This window comes from Acanthisitta chloris, unplaced genomic scaffold (genome assembly GCF_000695815.1).
Source record: "Acanthisitta chloris isolate BGI_N310 unplaced genomic scaffold, ASM69581v1 scaffold21395, whole genome shotgun sequence".
Lineage (NCBI taxonomy): Eukaryota > Metazoa > Chordata > Aves > Passeriformes > Acanthisittidae > Acanthisitta > Acanthisitta chloris.
The window spans coordinates 95,964-112,246 of record NW_008673422.1 but is presented as its reverse complement, the minus strand read 5'-3'; the positions used below and the strand labels follow the sequence as shown (position 1 = coordinate 112,246).

The following is a 16,283-nucleotide window of genomic DNA, read 5'->3' as shown; positions in this document are numbered from 1 at the left end:
AAATGGTTGCCAAGCAACTTTGTGCCAGAGAGGACAGGATTTCTTGCCTTTTGTAGAGTCCCAGTGCTTTGCAGCAAGTACTGAGTTTCTCAAGATGACACATGACTTCCCAGCTGGAAAACTGGAGCAATCTCAGTGTTTTCTGTATTCTAGATATATAATGTAAAATTGAAGTAATTTTTTTTTAATTGCTAGAAGGCAGTGAAAATTTGTGTTGAGGTCTTGATGGGTGGGCTGCTGCTAGGAAAAAAAAAAGTCTTATTTGCATTTCTACTGTCTTTATCTGGCTAGGAATGGGAAGTTGGGTGTGGATTTTATCTGGTCCTTCTTCCTGTTTTCTGTGTTGATGTTTGCTGTCCTGCACTGCAAATGTTAACTGTCATTAGGAATGTGAAGCTAAGACTGAGAGATTCAGATGTTTCTTGGCAGTTGTGTGTCTGAGTGAATAGAACAGATATGTGATGTTGGACCTCTTTGACTTTCAAACCACAATAGTTTTAATTAATTTACAGCCTGGAAAACAAAATTTAGCAGTAGTTCCAAAGCAGAAAGACTTGAAAGAAAACTCAGCAATCATACAAACTTTGGCACTTGGTTTTTCCACTTTCCATACCTGCCCCAAATCATCTCTCTTATGTTAATCTAATAGCTGCAATAGGCATGAGTCAGTGTTGAAACAATGCTGTCCTCTGCTTTATGACAGGAGCAAGATAGGGGTGCATGTAGAAGCCAGGGTGGAGGACATGTGCCTGCTATATACTTCTGATCCTACTGCCTTCATGACTCAGACTCACTTCTCACATATTCAGGCTGTCTGGCTGCATTTGCATACATTTACTTCTTGAGCGAATATTTGGTATCTCTCCCTGGGGCTGATTAAAATACAGAGGAAAAGAACATTTTTTGGTAGCTGAAAGCCTCACTTTCAGAGCCTTGAGACTAACACCAGTGGTACCCTTAAAGTCCACATGCCAAGGTGTGTCCTTTGTCCTGAACTCCATGGTCCATTCCCTGTATAGCCACCTTTGAGTATGTAAGAGTTTCACAGATGGCCAATGCAGTTGGTAGTGTTTATGGACAAATTGGGATGGCTTGTCTCCAAAGGAGAAGTGACACCTACATCTTTTCCTTGAAACTTGGAAACAGATTTGGGACCACTCTTATTTCTTACTTGAGGTGTTCATTCTCCTGTGCAGTAAGAATGTTACACTTTGAATAGCTATGTGGTGAAAACATCTATACCATCAGTGAGTGGTTCAGTATGTTGTGGAATTCTCTGCACTAATGGTAGAAGTGGTCTTAAGGGGTTTTAAAGAGTAGGGCATAAATAGGAGGGATGTTCCTGAATGGTCTTTGTGATTTGTTTTTCCTTTCTAGGAGGTTGCTGGAGTCTTCCCTCATTTCATTATCTCGCTATGATGGAGCAGGATCCCGGGAACATCCAATCTACCCAGATCCAGCCAGGTAAGAGCTAAATGCATTATAAAGACACAGAAGTTTCATAGATAAAAGCATAACTTTGGTATAACTCATTGATTCCTCTGGAAATGGTTCTAGTATTGGACCCATTTTCTCCTTAATGACTTGCCATGGGGACAGAGTGCAAACCAAGTGAAAAGATGCTGTTAATTCTGGGGGAGAATGAGGAAAAGAGAAAGGAATTACTGTTGGAGTAAGGACATAAGGGTTCCTTAAATAATTTGGGATGGAGAACACTAGGTGGCAAGCAAGTCCAACAGTAAATGAGATATGTCAATACATTCAAAATCCCTTTTGAAGAAAAATGAAGAAAAAAACAAATAGTCTATTCAGGAGAAAGAGACAATGCAATAAAGGCCATTAAGAGCTTGTGTCAGCAGCCAGCATGCTTGGAAGAATGGATTGTCTCCATAAATGTATCTGTCTGAGAAAGAGCATAACCAGGAGGCTATGTATACTTAACTAAGAGCAAAATACTGACAATTATTTCTGAAGAGTCATGAATCATTGACATTAGACATAGAAGCACCTGTACTGCTACTTAATCTTCAGAAGAGGTGGGAGTGTTTCAGAGGACTAGAAAAAGCAAATGTGGCAGTTATCAGAAATGGAAAGGAGTGATCTTTGCAGTTTCTGCTTAGTGTATTAAGAAAGCAACAGATGGGATAATGTGACCTCCTGACTTTGTCAGAAGAAATGACAGAATCGTGAACAGCAAGCAGCTTTGGAAGCTTTCAAAGAATAAATCGTGACAAATAAGCTTTCTTTAGATGGGTTTAACAAAGCTATGAATGAGGAAAATTCAGTGAAGTGTAAAATAAATCTGATTTAACCTCTTAGGGAACCTCTGGCATAGCTACATGAATTGACGTCTACTAGGATTTATATTAAAGGAGAGTACAGGAATACCACTGCATGAAAATTATATCTTAAGTTGCTGAAGGAGGTTTGTTGTTTTTTCTAATCTCGTTATTTTTTTCATCATTAGCAACAAAATCTGCATTTTTATGCAGTTGATACTCTAAGTATAAATTTGAAATAAAAGGCTGTGCTGCAAACTGGCCAGGTGGTATGGTTGTGCTGGTAAATAACTCCTTGCTACCTATCTCTGTAGATAAAATCTCATAGAGGTGAAATCTTATGTTAGGCTTTTTTTACATTTATAGTGATGACAGATGCTTTGTAAGGATAATTCAAAGGCTCAGGAACGATGTAAACAAAACTGTAATGAGGTGAAAGTAAAGGGGAGTGTGCTAGCTATATCTAAGGTCATTGGGAAACCAGTCTAAGTGACTGCTGCAGGTCTTGACAACAGCATGTCAGAATGATGCTGATAAGTGTAAAAGCTTCTAAATAGCAGTTGATACAATGGCAGGGAAAGGGATTGATTTACCTGGAAAGATAAAAATTATATTTTACAAATGTTAGTTAAAAGGTATTGCTACATTCAGGTCAATTTATTAATGCCAAGAGCGACTAAATTGCTGAAAGTGCACCGTTCATTATTTCTGGAATGTGTAGTCCAAAGCAGATGGATTGATAGAGCAGAGATCTTAGGAATTGATTCTGGCTCCCTAGGAGCTGGCTTTTAAAAGACATAAGGGGGGCCTGCCTAGGCTACTGAATTATTTTTATTCTTTTTTTCCTCCTATCAGATGTCTGCTATGATAAACTTCAATAAAATGTATAAGAAGGTATCAATGCCTTAGACATGTGCTAGCATAAGGAGCATTGTCAAAAATATTTTTCTATTTGAAGCAATTTTTGAACTGATACAATGCTTTTCATGTGACAGTTCGTGTTTTTAGGCTGTGGTAGAAGCTATAGTAGCTCGAGGTTGTAAGGAGCTTTGGAAGAAAAGTCTAATGTTGAAATCTCTTCTAATAGGGTTAATTTGTTCCTGTAAATATCACTGTCCTTTTCAGAGGATAAGATTGATAGATGCATAATCAGTGTGAGCTGGAGTTTGAGTGGGATAGGATTAGAGTCTTCCTCCGTAAACTTTACTGTTGTGCTAGGATAGTAGGATATTTTTAACTGTGCCTTCAGCTTGTTAGAAATTAGGGAAGTGATTTCAAGGAGTATTACTGCATTTTGAGGGATTTTTTTGTAGCATCATAAGTTTGAAATGTAAAGTTACGTCTTTAAGATGTTAAGTAAAGTGGAAAAGTGAAACAAAGGTGAAATAAACATACATCTGTATCTATAAATAAGCATCTATATATGGCTGCATGTGTATGTGTGTTTTAAATATATATTAGAAATATATATACCTCCTTAAGACCAAACTGTCTCCAGTGGCGTTTTTTTGGGTGTTTTGTTATTTTATTTTAGCTACATGATCTGAAAACTTTATTTTTGAGAGTGTGTGTTAGTTTTGTTCCTGCATCTACTGTCTGTAGTGGTGCTATATTTGAATATCCTAGGTCAGCAGGGAGAATATTTTCTGAAGTTCCCTCAGATTTAGAATAAATATTCTGATGTAGATTGCAGCAGTTTTTCTCAGTGGCCTTGCTGAACTTCTGTAAGTTCAGCTTGGTTGTTCTGTCATTCCGCACAGTTTCCATATGTATGAGCTCAGAAAAAAAAATTCAGAGGAATCAAATAAAGCTGCCATCAAAGAACACCTATATTTATTTTTTTTATAGAAATACACAATAAGATCCCCCCAGACTGCATATATAAATCATCACAGGGGTGTTTGGAAGATATGTCTCTAGAAAAAAATCTCAAGCTGTTATGAAGTATTTTATTCCTCACACCTTTCTCTCTGTGTATCAGACTCAAGCTCCCTGTATTGTGTTTGGCAATCTTTTTCACAGTCTCTCCAGTGTACATACCATGTGCTCTCAGGAATCTAAATTTGGCATCTTGTCATCCATTATGGCCAGTCTTTATTGCCTCCTCTTTGTTGTTTGTCTAACAGGCATCATTGTGTTTTTTTCTTCTGGTGTCCTGCATAACATTTTAGAAGACTAAATGTCTGCAAAACTAATTCTCCATGTCCTTCTGTAAAACTCTCCCTTGGTGTGATATTAGCAAGAAGAAAAGTTTCAGTGGTTACACTGCTGGATTGCTGAGACCACTGTTCATGTTTTCCAGTGTTGCCTTGTTTCCATGTTACTTTTTTTCCCTCTATGTGCACATATTATGCTGTAGACTTATTTTTAGGTGTACACAAAGACTTTGGCTTATGGAAAAGGCCAAAGGAGAGAACATCTCTTCATTTGTGACTGCGCTGCTGTAACGCCTTGCCTTTTTATACTTGGCCTGTTAAGTCTTATGGGGAGTAGAGAGAAATGCTGTGTTTGTACAGCAAAGCCTTCTGCTTTCTGTAAGCATGAACAAGTTTAACTCATTAAACAGTGCATAAAAGATTGAGGAGAAATTCAAAGCAAACTGAGTGTGTGGTTCCCCTTACTCTTTTGCTGGTTATTGACTTAGGCTTTTCCACCCCTGAACCTGTGGTCTGTTTGCTAAACTTGCCTGTTTACCAAGATGGCAGCCTAGAAGGGTACAGGGACCTTACCCTGGGGAAGATGCTCTCTCATTGTGTCTACATCATGAAGGCACATTGTCGTCATCTCCCCTCCTCCTCCCAAGTTAGAATTCAAGTCTAATCCAAATAAGGATAATGAAATGATAAACGAACCATCTGAGGTGTCTGGACTTCAACACTGAGGAACTGCATCACAGAGAGCTTGTGCTGGGAGCTGTGGATATACACAGGGTGGGAAAAGAGTGCTTTTGCCTGGCTAGCATTAGGGGAGTAATACTGGTGTGTGATAGCTGATGCAAACAATGTCTGCATGACAGAGAATTAAGAGTTAATTGCATAGAAAGGTTTTCCTTTCAGGTGGGATGCAAGGCTTTTAAAGCTCCATTCAACATCTAGTGGATCTGATGAAATTGCCACTGTATGAAATCCCTACGATTTAGATTACAAAGTTGTGAAACCTTTTTTTCTCCTGCTTGATGCTCCACAGTGCTCCATAAGTACCCTCAAAACAACAGCACCTTCCTTCAGTGTTTATTTGAACACTGCTGCTGTTTGGCATGGGAAGAAATGTTCACATTGGGAGTGGACTTGGCTCTTAAAAGTGATGCTTGCTGGGCTTACTTGCATGTACTGGTAATAAATGAATCAATGAGTTCCAGAGTCCCGAGGACAAATTTCTCTGTGCTGCGGATGAGTTTTTTGTCTATAGGTAGTGTAGTGCTTCTGTTTGCACAACAAGGGTATCACATGGGAGTGCAGTGTATAAAGGGAAAATGACTTCTACTTGCTTTCTTTATTTACTCTGTCTTACTAACAGATAAAAATGTGAACAGTCAATTTTGTGATATGCTGTTACTGTCCTGGCACTTGGACTTCAAAAGGTAAAATAGGACTGACTGTCATTCTGTACTTGTGTAATGAGCATCTGTATACCTTTCTCTGGCTCAGATTGTCTCCTGCTGCGTATTATGCTCAGAGGATGATACAGTACCTTTCCCGGAGGGACAGTATTCGACAACGCTCTATTGAACAGTCAATTTTGTGATATGCTGTTACTGTCCTGGCACTTGGACTTCAAAAGGTAAAATAGGACTGACTGTCATTCTGTACTTGTGTAATGAGCATCTGTATACCTTTCTCTGGCTCAGATTGTCTCCTGCTGCGTATTATGCTCAGAGGATGATACAGTACCTTTCCCGGAGGGACAGTATTCGACAACGCTCTATATCAACAAAATTTTTTTCTCCTCCTCTGCTTCTACTTCAGAGAACTCAAGCCCATCTGTGGAGGGAAATGATCTGGAATTTGAAGATTTTGAGTAAGTGTGCATAAGCTGCCTTGCCCTCTTGCTTGAGTCTGTTCTCAGCACAAGACTGAGAGCTTCTGGCTTCCAACTGTTTACCAGTCAGAGACATCTTAGGCTTCAACCAATAATTAGAGTAGTGATTGCTACAAGTAAGTGTTGTCATTTCTGCTATGAAAATTAAGGATGCTGTAGGCTACCTTCAACACATCAGGCTATCTCAACAAATTTGGAAGACTGGTTAAATAAAGAAAAGGGGAACCTTTTTCTCCCATGGAATAGATGGGGATCCAGGCGTTTACTAGAACCTTCAAATTTTGAGACAGAACAGGAACTGCTAAGAGGCTTTGCAGGACTCAGTCTTTGGTCTAAGGCTGTAGGAGACAGCCAAACATGTCCTGTTACTTTTACTTGCTCTATAACTTTGTCAAATTAGCTGAAGTTCCTGGGATTGGTTGGCTTTTCTTGTTTTGTTGTTTTTTAAGATGTGGAGATTGTGAATCTGTATTAAGGCTTAGATTCCTGTAAGGAGATAAAAAGGTCTCTTGTGTCAAAGTGAGGAATGACTCTGCATCAAAACCTTAGAAGAACATTTCTCTTAGCCACTACATTTCCTTCTGAGTGGTTGTGCTGACAAAGTCTGTTCTCCAGCATCTGCTTTTGGACTTCTAGTGATACCCAGTATAATCCCAGTGAGTGAATTTATTGCAAACTCTTTCCAATAAATGCAAGTATGGAAATGTATTCTTTAGATGACATGGAGGCCAAAAGCTCAGGAATTTAAATTTAAAATCCATTTTAGAAGAAAAGAGAATATGACCTTTCTAGTCTGTCTTCAGTAATTTCCTTTTAAATATTTTCCCTGGATTTTCCCTGGATACTCTCTAAGTATTTCACTGAATTTCTCCTCTTTTGTGTATATTGCAATTAAACATAGGATAATTCTGAACGTGGTTGTAGCAGTAGTCTACAGTAGTAGTGTAGGATTGGACTCGATCTTTGAGGTCTCTTCCAACCAGGTTGATTCTGTGTAGTAGGGAGATGTGCTGATGGGAGCGCTGAACTCCTCAAAGACCTGGAGTTTTATGTTGCAGCTGACTGCAAAGGATGCTGTCAGCTTTGTTGCTATCTTAACTTGCATGTTCACTTGCTTCAGTGGCACACACTTGAGATGGCATGTTGTTAAAGCCCTGTGTCCTTTGTGTCGGTGTGAAGTCCCTTATGAAGGGCACTAGTAACACTAGAAAAGCAAGGTATTAATTCCTTTCTCACTTTTTAAGTGGTGGTAGGCTTTTTCTTTCCTTTTAAACGTTTTTCTGTGAAGCTGACATGTTGTACTCCAGCAATTAAATATTCTGAAGTACGGGGTAAGTGAATGTCTTCCCCTGTCATTGTTGCCTTGTTTGTGTAAAATGTAAATGAAGGGAGATAATGTAGAAAAGTCACTGCCTAGTAGCTTTTCTAAAGCAGCTTTGTGGTCTGGAAGAGCAGAAATATGGTGACTGCTGGGCCAGTTTTGTGAAGTCACTGTGTTGCCAGTATAGACCTTAGTTCCATTATTTCATTTCATTTGTCTGGGGCAAGTTGTTCTGCTGGTGAAATATTAGCTGGTATATTCTTCATTCACAGAGCCAGGCAAATGCCTGCAGAGAAGTGCATTCTCCTGCAGATAATGTTCACACAGTAAGAGCACTCAGTCAGAGAAGCAATTCAATCAGCCATGCTGAGGTTGTCTTTCATTGCATACTGAGCAAAAAAGTGTTTATTCCTTGATGTGCAGTGGCTGAATTCATTGGTTGAATATTTCATATTGAAATCTGGTCTGCACATTCAAGACCTGCTGTCTTTTTCCTTCTCTGCTTCATTATTTCTCCTGGCTGATTAAAGAGAGCTGCTGAGTTGGGGGTCCTTAGAGCTGGAACTTGTCTTGTGACTGATTTGGTTTCTTTTGCTAAGACTTCACAGTTAAATCTCTTGCACAGAGTTCTTGCTTCTCCTTTTGGCTCCTGTATCCCTGCTTCCTTCCTTCTATACCTGCACAGTTGTATATTTCTTTACCTTTGTATTTCTGTCCCTGGTCCAGATGCTCTTACTTCCCTGCTTCTCCAGATGTGATATAGGATGGGAAGCTGCTACTGTGTCTAGCTGTCTGCAACTTGTGCTTTTCTCCTGGAATCCAGTGAGATTTATTTTTTTTTAATGTGAAAGTCATAGCAAATTGCCTTCGTGCTTTGTCTTTCTAAGCTGGTTAATATAATTGTTAAATATTCTCTCTTTTATTTTCCCAGAGATCAGGAGAAACATATAAGGGGGCATTAAACACCAGTTGGTTTTACTATACATACAGTTCTGGGCAGGGAGTGAGCCTTGTGCCTGTGCATTGTATACCTTCCTCTGCTCTAACCTTTTGTGGGATTCTAAGTTTTTTTTCTCCTCAGAGATTCATTTTGTATCTTTCCAGTTTTGTTTGCCTAGTAGCTAGTAAGGGGCATGAAAAACTTGGCCTTTACACAGTTTTTGTGGCCTCTAAATTTAAGTTAAAGCCTCTGCTCATGTGACTCAGTCTAATGGTGAATTCGTTCATAAATACATTTACTTTCTGATAGCAGTCGCAGGAGTGTTGGTCTAAGAAGGTGAAGTAGTGTTTTTTATAGCTATTTGTAATATCCTATGACACCAGTTTTTATGGACAGGAGAGGAGGAGTAGACAGACACTACACCTCTGGGTTTTGGTATGATAAGACATTCTCTCTCTATGTGCACTGCCTGTGTTTTAACCTGTTACTGTTGTCATCTTACTGCTTATTGAATGCAGCTCTCAACTGTAAACTTACTCATGTCTGCATGAAAGCATTTAATACAGTTTTTAATATATAAAGACTATAATATTAGGTTATTAACAGATAGATTGATATGAGTGGGTTTTAAGGTTAGCTTTAGCAGAATCCTAAGCTAAAATGATCAGGCTTCCTGTATTCTGGAGTAAGAATCTCTGAATGGAATGAAACATCGCTTTAGTCTTCTAGCATAACTGGTAAAAATAGATGCTTTTTAGACAAGTCATACATGTTGAATTTTCTAATTTCAAGTGCTTATTTGAGTGCCTTAGGTTTGGATCACACAGTAAATTTAGATTTTTAGAGCTGAACTATTTTCTTTAGACTTCTTCAACAATTTTGCCTGGGTCTGTTCTAGAGAATTCTTTTAGTTTAGAACAGCTCTCTGACACTGCAGACTGTGGGTGATGCTTCTAGGGCTCATTGGACAGTGCAATCTAATTTTTTCATTTGTAATTCTAATTTGTCAACATAATCAGATATGAAGGTGTTTCTGTAGAAGAATTTTGGCCATCTATATCCCTTTTTGTCCAAGTGAGGCAGCAAATACAGAAGTACAGGTTTGTTTCATCTGTCAGACTGAAAAGCAGGTATGTAGGACAATTTACCAGCTCACTCTGAAAGCCTAGCTCAAATTCTTTAGTACAGTTCTATAAAGGCTTTCAAGGTAAGGCTAAATGTGTGACTGGCTTACTCCTCTGTCTGCTTTTGGGAGTGAGCTGCCTGGTAGAATATAGATATGAAGGAGCTTGGAGATTACACTCTTCTAATGTCTGCAGCTTTTCCCTATTCTTCTTTTTCCTTCCTCGCAGAAAGATCTGTGCTGGGGTGGATCCATTCAGGTGTGCCATTGTCACTGGCTAAAAAGGTCTTTATTGGATCTCTGCAACAAAAAGGGCTTTACTTCACAGGCCTGAAGTCTTGTTTTGGTGCTTTATCATTTTAATTTCTTTCTAGGCACCGCTGAGCCTCCAGACAGGGAATATGAGAACTGTAGGCACTGTTTTGTTGAGACCATACTGGACATTCTGGTTTTGTGGAAGCAGGCTCTTGCTTTGCAGACACGGTGGATCAGTTATGGAAAGCTTACAAGATTCAGGGTGACATTAGGTGACTTTGTCACCTTAAAATCTTTTTGTTTAGGCACATTCTGGACCAAGACTTGTGGGTTTTCAGATGGGCGTCTTAGAAGGGTCTCTTCATAAGTGCATAAGATACGAGTATCCACCATACCTACCTTCTGTCATTTTTGGTTGCTTTTGTTGATGCTGTCGTGGCAAGAACTGCCAAATCCAAGTTCCTCCAATAACCTCTTGCCTTGAAAGGTTCTAAGATTGCAGCCTGCCAGCTGACTGCTGCTGCCTTAAAGCTCTGAGTCTCACTTTCCATTTCTTGTGTGTGATTTTCATTCATTTTGGAGAATAGTATGGTAGATGTTTTTTGGCCTCTTTTATACATGCAGTGTTTGGTTTGGAAGTTTGTTTAGTGTCATAGTGTTCCACCTCAAGTTGGCATTCTGGTTCAACTTTTTTATGTATTAAGGAGAAAAGTGCATGTCTGATTAGACATTGATGTGATACCCATGCAGTCACGCTTCTTTTGGAAAGCTTTCATTTAAAGAATATTTTGTTGTTAATTTCCTCAAAACCTTGACTGTTGCACTGATACCTCACCGTATTGCTTAGGAAGTGGCTGGATGCAATTGTGTCCGAGCTAACATTACGTAGGGAGAGAGAGAAGGGAAGGCAGTGGCTGTGGCAGTGTGGTTTTCAGTAGTGCGTGCTTGGGTAGTAGGTTTGGTTTTGGATTCTCTTCTCCTTATTACTCCTCGAGTAGAATGGTAGAAGTGAGTTTCCAGGAGAGAGTTGTGTGTCGTGATGAGAATACGCATGTGGTTTGCTCAGTGACTGAGACACAAAGGTTTTGGAAAGTTTGAGTGAGGGGAGAGAGAGGTTGGAGATTGCTTGTTACTGAAATAACTTTTTCCTTACCCTTGTGAAAGAAATCCATCCTTGTGTTTAAATCCTGTCTTCTACCTTTTCAGTCTAACTCTGTATCAATGTTTGCTAGAGACAGTGCAATGGGGGCACTAATCTGCAGAAATGCAGTCCATTCACAATGTATCTGCTGATTTCCCTTAGCACACCAACTGCTGAGAGCACATGAGTAGAACTTGGTCTTTACTGCCCTTCACGGATGTCCACTGTGCACTTGTGTATTTCAGGGCATTTTTTTTTCTTTCTGTGACAACTTTCAATTTCTGCAAACGAAACTTCTTCAAATGGGTGCCAGGTTTTCTTGGCAGGAGAGAGGAGAGATGGGAATGGCTGAAGTTTTTTTGTGAGGCTTTAAATAAGTATGGAGCTCCAGAACAGGGAGACAAGCTCTGCCATTGTGGAGAGAGAAGCATAAGGAATCCCAGAGATAAAGAGGTTTACTCTGTGGGGAGACTATAGGTTATGCTGGCAACGCAGGATGAATGGGATGCCAAGTATTAAGGTCTGGTCAGGCATAGTGAAGATGGATAAAAGAGATGACTTGATCAGTGGTAGCCTGTTGATGTAGAGGTAGAAGGTGTCGTATTCAGACTACAAGGTTTCTAAAAGCAATTAGACTGAGTTTTTGCATTTTTCTCTGTACCATCCTGATGTTAACAAAAGACGTGATAGGAGATATAAGAATCTATATGGGCTCTTCATGTCACTTTAGTGCTGATAGAAAAGGATTTTTAGGATCCATGACACATCAGTATAACACAGAAAAAGAAGCAATTTCTTCTTCGAAGTCTTAGACAGGACAGTGTGTTATTTGTCTTTCTTAGCTAAGCAGCTATGAATAATATTCTTCGCAGCAAGTTGCTATTTCAATTCAGATTAAGCTATTAAAAGCAGGATTGCTATTTGTTTTCTTCGCAGAGGTCCTTTGTCTGTGGCTTTGGTGTTTTTTCCTCTGCTTCTGTTTCTTGGTTCATATGACTCTGCATCGTTGTTTTTGATGACAATGGATCTTCTCAAAACTGGCTTTCAAGGCAGACATGACTATTGTGGGTCACTTTTTGGTGTTGGGTTTTTTTGTTTGTTTGTTTTATTTTTTCTTCTATGTTACAGATTTCTGGAGCAGCTAGCACTGGGATGTTGCTTCCAGATACACAGGAATTTATGTTAATTATATTCATCATCTGAAACAGTTGCAGGCTAAGAAAATTACAAGTCACGGGTGAATGGGAATGATATTGAAGCTACTCTTTGAACTTAATTTTTCAAGGATTAGTTAGAGTCTTAGATTAGCTTGTGATCTACTCATAGTAGCCTGCAGCTTCATTTTCCCTATTATTTTTGTCTTTTGTGACAGTCTTTTATATTACCCTTATCTTGGTCTTGATGTCTAGTAATACTGCCTGAATGCAGTGACAGGACTGTTACCTTGCAGCAGTACTGCAGTGTATTGCTAACCTCTCCAGCATAATGTTGTTTTACCATTAAGTCACATTCCAGAAAGGCAAATGTCTTCATAGCAGGGTGGTGGAAGAGTTGAGTGCCTTTTGAAAGGTGGCAGTTGCCAGAAATGCTTATGTCATATTCCATACTGTTGGTTGCCTGGGCCTGTAGAAACAGTTTTAATGTCAAGATGGTACATCTGAGCTGCTCTGCTGCTTATAAACTGTGTTCATTGTTTTCCTTTTGCTCTTATGTTGTGTCTGTGCAATTCAGAAGTCAAACTAGATCACCTACTAGGTGAAGTCCGGTGTTAATGAGAGTGATTAGGAGGCAAGCTATTACAGGCTTGTTGCTGGCCATGCAGAGCAGGTAGTGCTTAGCCTGTGGGTCTAACAGATTGGCATTGTTTGTGAAGTTCTGTTTTCATTTCCATTTCCTTTGGAACAGCAGTAGCATAACAGTGCCATATATTTTTTTTAACAAAAAAGATAAAAGAAAAAGGTCGGTGCTTACTTTTGACACTTAATTCCAGTACTGAAGCCTGATGGGGGCAGCTGATTTTATGTTTGTGCTGCAAACTGTGTTCAGTGAGCACCAGTTGTGAAGTTTCCAAGTGATTAGAATTAGCCAAAGTGATGTTTTCCCTAGTCATGCGCCTGTTTGGATGAATGTTTGAAAATGGCTAATTAAGGGGTCTCAAAGGAAGGGTAGTTGTAGTGCTGAGTGCCCTGTTTTTGTTATAAAACACTCATTACTGTGGTTACCTTAATTTAATACTCATATATCAGGTCTAGGCTGGGGAGTAGGGATCCTCTACTTTGGTCTAGGCACTGATATTTCTGTTTCCTGATGATTCACTGTAGCTATGAAATGTATCAGTCTTATTCTAAAGCATCATCATCATCAATTTCTGAGCTGACCACACAGTGAGGTGATTAAAATAGAGACAGCTGGACAAGTGCTGCTGTTTCTCTTGACCAGGTGATAAATTCTCTTATGTGATGCTTCTGTTGAAACACTTGGTGTTCTGAAGTACATTTTTAATGTTGCAAATACATTCTCCCCTTAACAGCCCTCCAAGAGGTAATCAAGGCTTGAGGGGTTTGTTTCCCTCTAGTCAGGAGAGCCATTAGTAACTCAACAGTCTGCTGCTTTCCAAGAAGTTTTAGCTGATAAAGAGATACATGTTTTCCTTCGGTTCTTTTGAAAAAGCTCCTAGTGAAAGACTGGAATTTCAGCCTTCCGAAGAAGATAGAAAGACAGAAAGGTACCATGTCTTAGGTGACTTGCCTGCCTTCTTTTACTCAGGAGCTAGAAGAATAGATACTTAACAATCTCTCCAGCTGGCCAGCATTGCTCTTTGCAGTTTATCTAATATTTTTATTATTCAAGTTCGTTTGGCTTTTGGTGTTATACTTGGGACTTTGCTCCTCAGTTGTAATACATTTAGTGGCATGAAAGGCCCTAAACTCATGTATCAGAGGCTTCTTTCTGTTTACATTTTCTTGTTTCTTCTTGTTTCCTTCAGTCCTGCCTTAAGTACTTTTCCTTCACTAGTAGTGATATCCTTCAAAGATGGGTATATGAATTTGTATTTATAACTTTTATTTTTACCAAGTTATGTATATTCTTTTCAATATAATTAAAAAATATCATTTAATAGTCATTTTCATGTCTGAGGATGTCAATATTGGTACCATTTTTGATAGGACCTGTGCTCCTGAGTTGCTTATTTCAATCTACTTGTGGAAATAAATCTCTGCTTAGATAAATTGGTCATCTTGAATGTTTTCTCTTTAACATAATTGTGTTTTTAAGTGAGATAAGCTTGTCCTCAGAGCCATGAGTAGTGTGGGCCCCATTTCCTGGGTTGAGTTTACAACTTCTTCAAGAGGAGTACTGTGAGTAAAGCAGCATATGCTGGGTGGAATCTGTATTTTTGGATAAAGGACTAGTCTTAGTCTCTGATCCAGAAGATGTTATTTCTTACTGTGTGTCTCTGCAGAATTACAACCAACTTGCAGTGTGGCTTTTCCTTTGTCTTCTAGGATACCTGTATCTCACTGAAATATTCAGAATGTCAGGGTTTTACTTATTTTGTGTTTACCTCTCTATTTTGAGAGGCTTATTTCCTAGAAACGCTCCCTTTTTTTTTTTCCTGTCGCAATTTGTAGGAGATGCTCAGGCTCTTGCAAGATCAGACAAAGGGAAAAACAAAGATGTTAACATTTGGTATTTGCTGCACCTCTAAATTGTAAAGCTAGTAGTTAACTGTCTGTCATAGTGTTCCCAACAGTGTATGTTCCCTTACCCATCAGGATGGTGCTGGAAAACAATTGATATGTACTTAGAACCACCAGCAAACATAATGTTACCTTCACCGCCTTTTTTCCTACTTTTATACACTTTGCAAAACATAGCACACGCTTTGTCTTGTAGTCTTGTGCAACTCCTGTGAGTACACCCTTCTAAGGGTATATATCACCTGTTTTTGTCCAAATCAGCGGTGAATCCTGTGCAGTGAATTGCAAGATTTCAGGATCGGTTTCTTTAGTATGGCCTGTTTAATATAGCAGCTTCCAAGTACCCTCTTTAGAGGACCTGAGCTCAGATTTGACTAACCTCTAAAGCCAAATAAGTTGGTATTTTTTGGTAACATCCTCTGAGCTCCTGATACGATCTTTGGGCTACTCCAGCCCTCTGTGCTATCTCCGCTGAAGTAACCTCCTGCAGTTTTAAAAAATTTATAGCAAGGAAGTGCCGATACCTAACATTTTCTCGGTGCTTCAAACATTGGGTTTTTTTCTGTTACATCAAGATGGTGCAACTGAATCCAGTATCAACCTTTAAGGATATTAGTAGATACCACTCAACCAATTATTTAGCATTTCTTCTGTATCTAAGTGTCTAACCTCTGCAATAGAAATGGATTTAGCATTTTAAATTGGATCGCATGAAACATGATAAAATGCTGGAAATATGGAACAGTTGGCTTAGTCTGAAATAATTTGGTTCTTCTGAACTTGCATGGCTTACTGGTGCTAGCTCTGATAGCTGTTCGAAATAGGATAGCTGTTCAAAATGGTCATTGTTGACCTAATTCTACTGGCAGTGGAAGTTTTAATGTTGACTACAGTGAAAACAGTTAGACCAAGAGATTCCATTAGAAATCCCATGCTGTGTGTTTAATTTCACTTCCTGATACAACAATCTCTAAATATTAAAGAGAATTCTTGCCAAGATAGAAAAGCAGAACATAGCCTGCCTTTTGTCTCTCCGAGAGTCTTGATTATCTTCTGTATCCACTGTTATTAAAGCAGTAGCCAAGTTACCAAATGAAAAAAAATTGCTTTTTCTGCAGACTTTGGTACCTAAAATTTTGTATCTCCTTCTCCGTTTTCAGAGCTGACATTGCTATTCCATTAAATTTACATTGGTCAGCTCTTCTCTTAACAAGCAGAAAAGACAATAGAAGAAAAATCCAAGGAGATTTGGCTGTCTTATCCAGTTTAGGACAAACTTTCATCCTTCTTATGCCCTATTAAATGTTCATAAATCTGAAAGTTGAGGAATTGCTTTCTTTTCATGCTCTGTTCTATGTGACTTTAATGCTATTCTCCCCTGCCAACTCTTAGTCTCCACATCAGTGTTTCGATTTGTCCCACAAGGGTGTCTGAACAAATGACAAATAACCTGAATTTTGAGCCAGACCCTAAAAGTTGTTTTGA

General features: G+C 39.1%; 1 protein-coding gene across 1 annotated transcript in view; it reads left to right on the top strand.

The window, feature by feature from the left end:
• Window positions 1–1,377: 1,377 nt before the first annotated feature.
• LOC103802486 (activating molecule in BECN1-regulated autophagy protein 1-like) overlaps window positions 1,378–16,283 on the top strand; it is a gene marked incomplete at its 5' end in the record, with an annotated part of 94,232 nt that continues 79,326 nt past the window's right edge. The window contains 3 exon segments of the mRNA XM_009074967.1: window positions 1,378–1,464; window positions 6,127–6,203; window positions 6,206–6,296. Coding sequence (XP_009073215.1) covers window positions 1,378–1,464; window positions 6,127–6,203; window positions 6,206–6,296 — 255 coding nt within the window.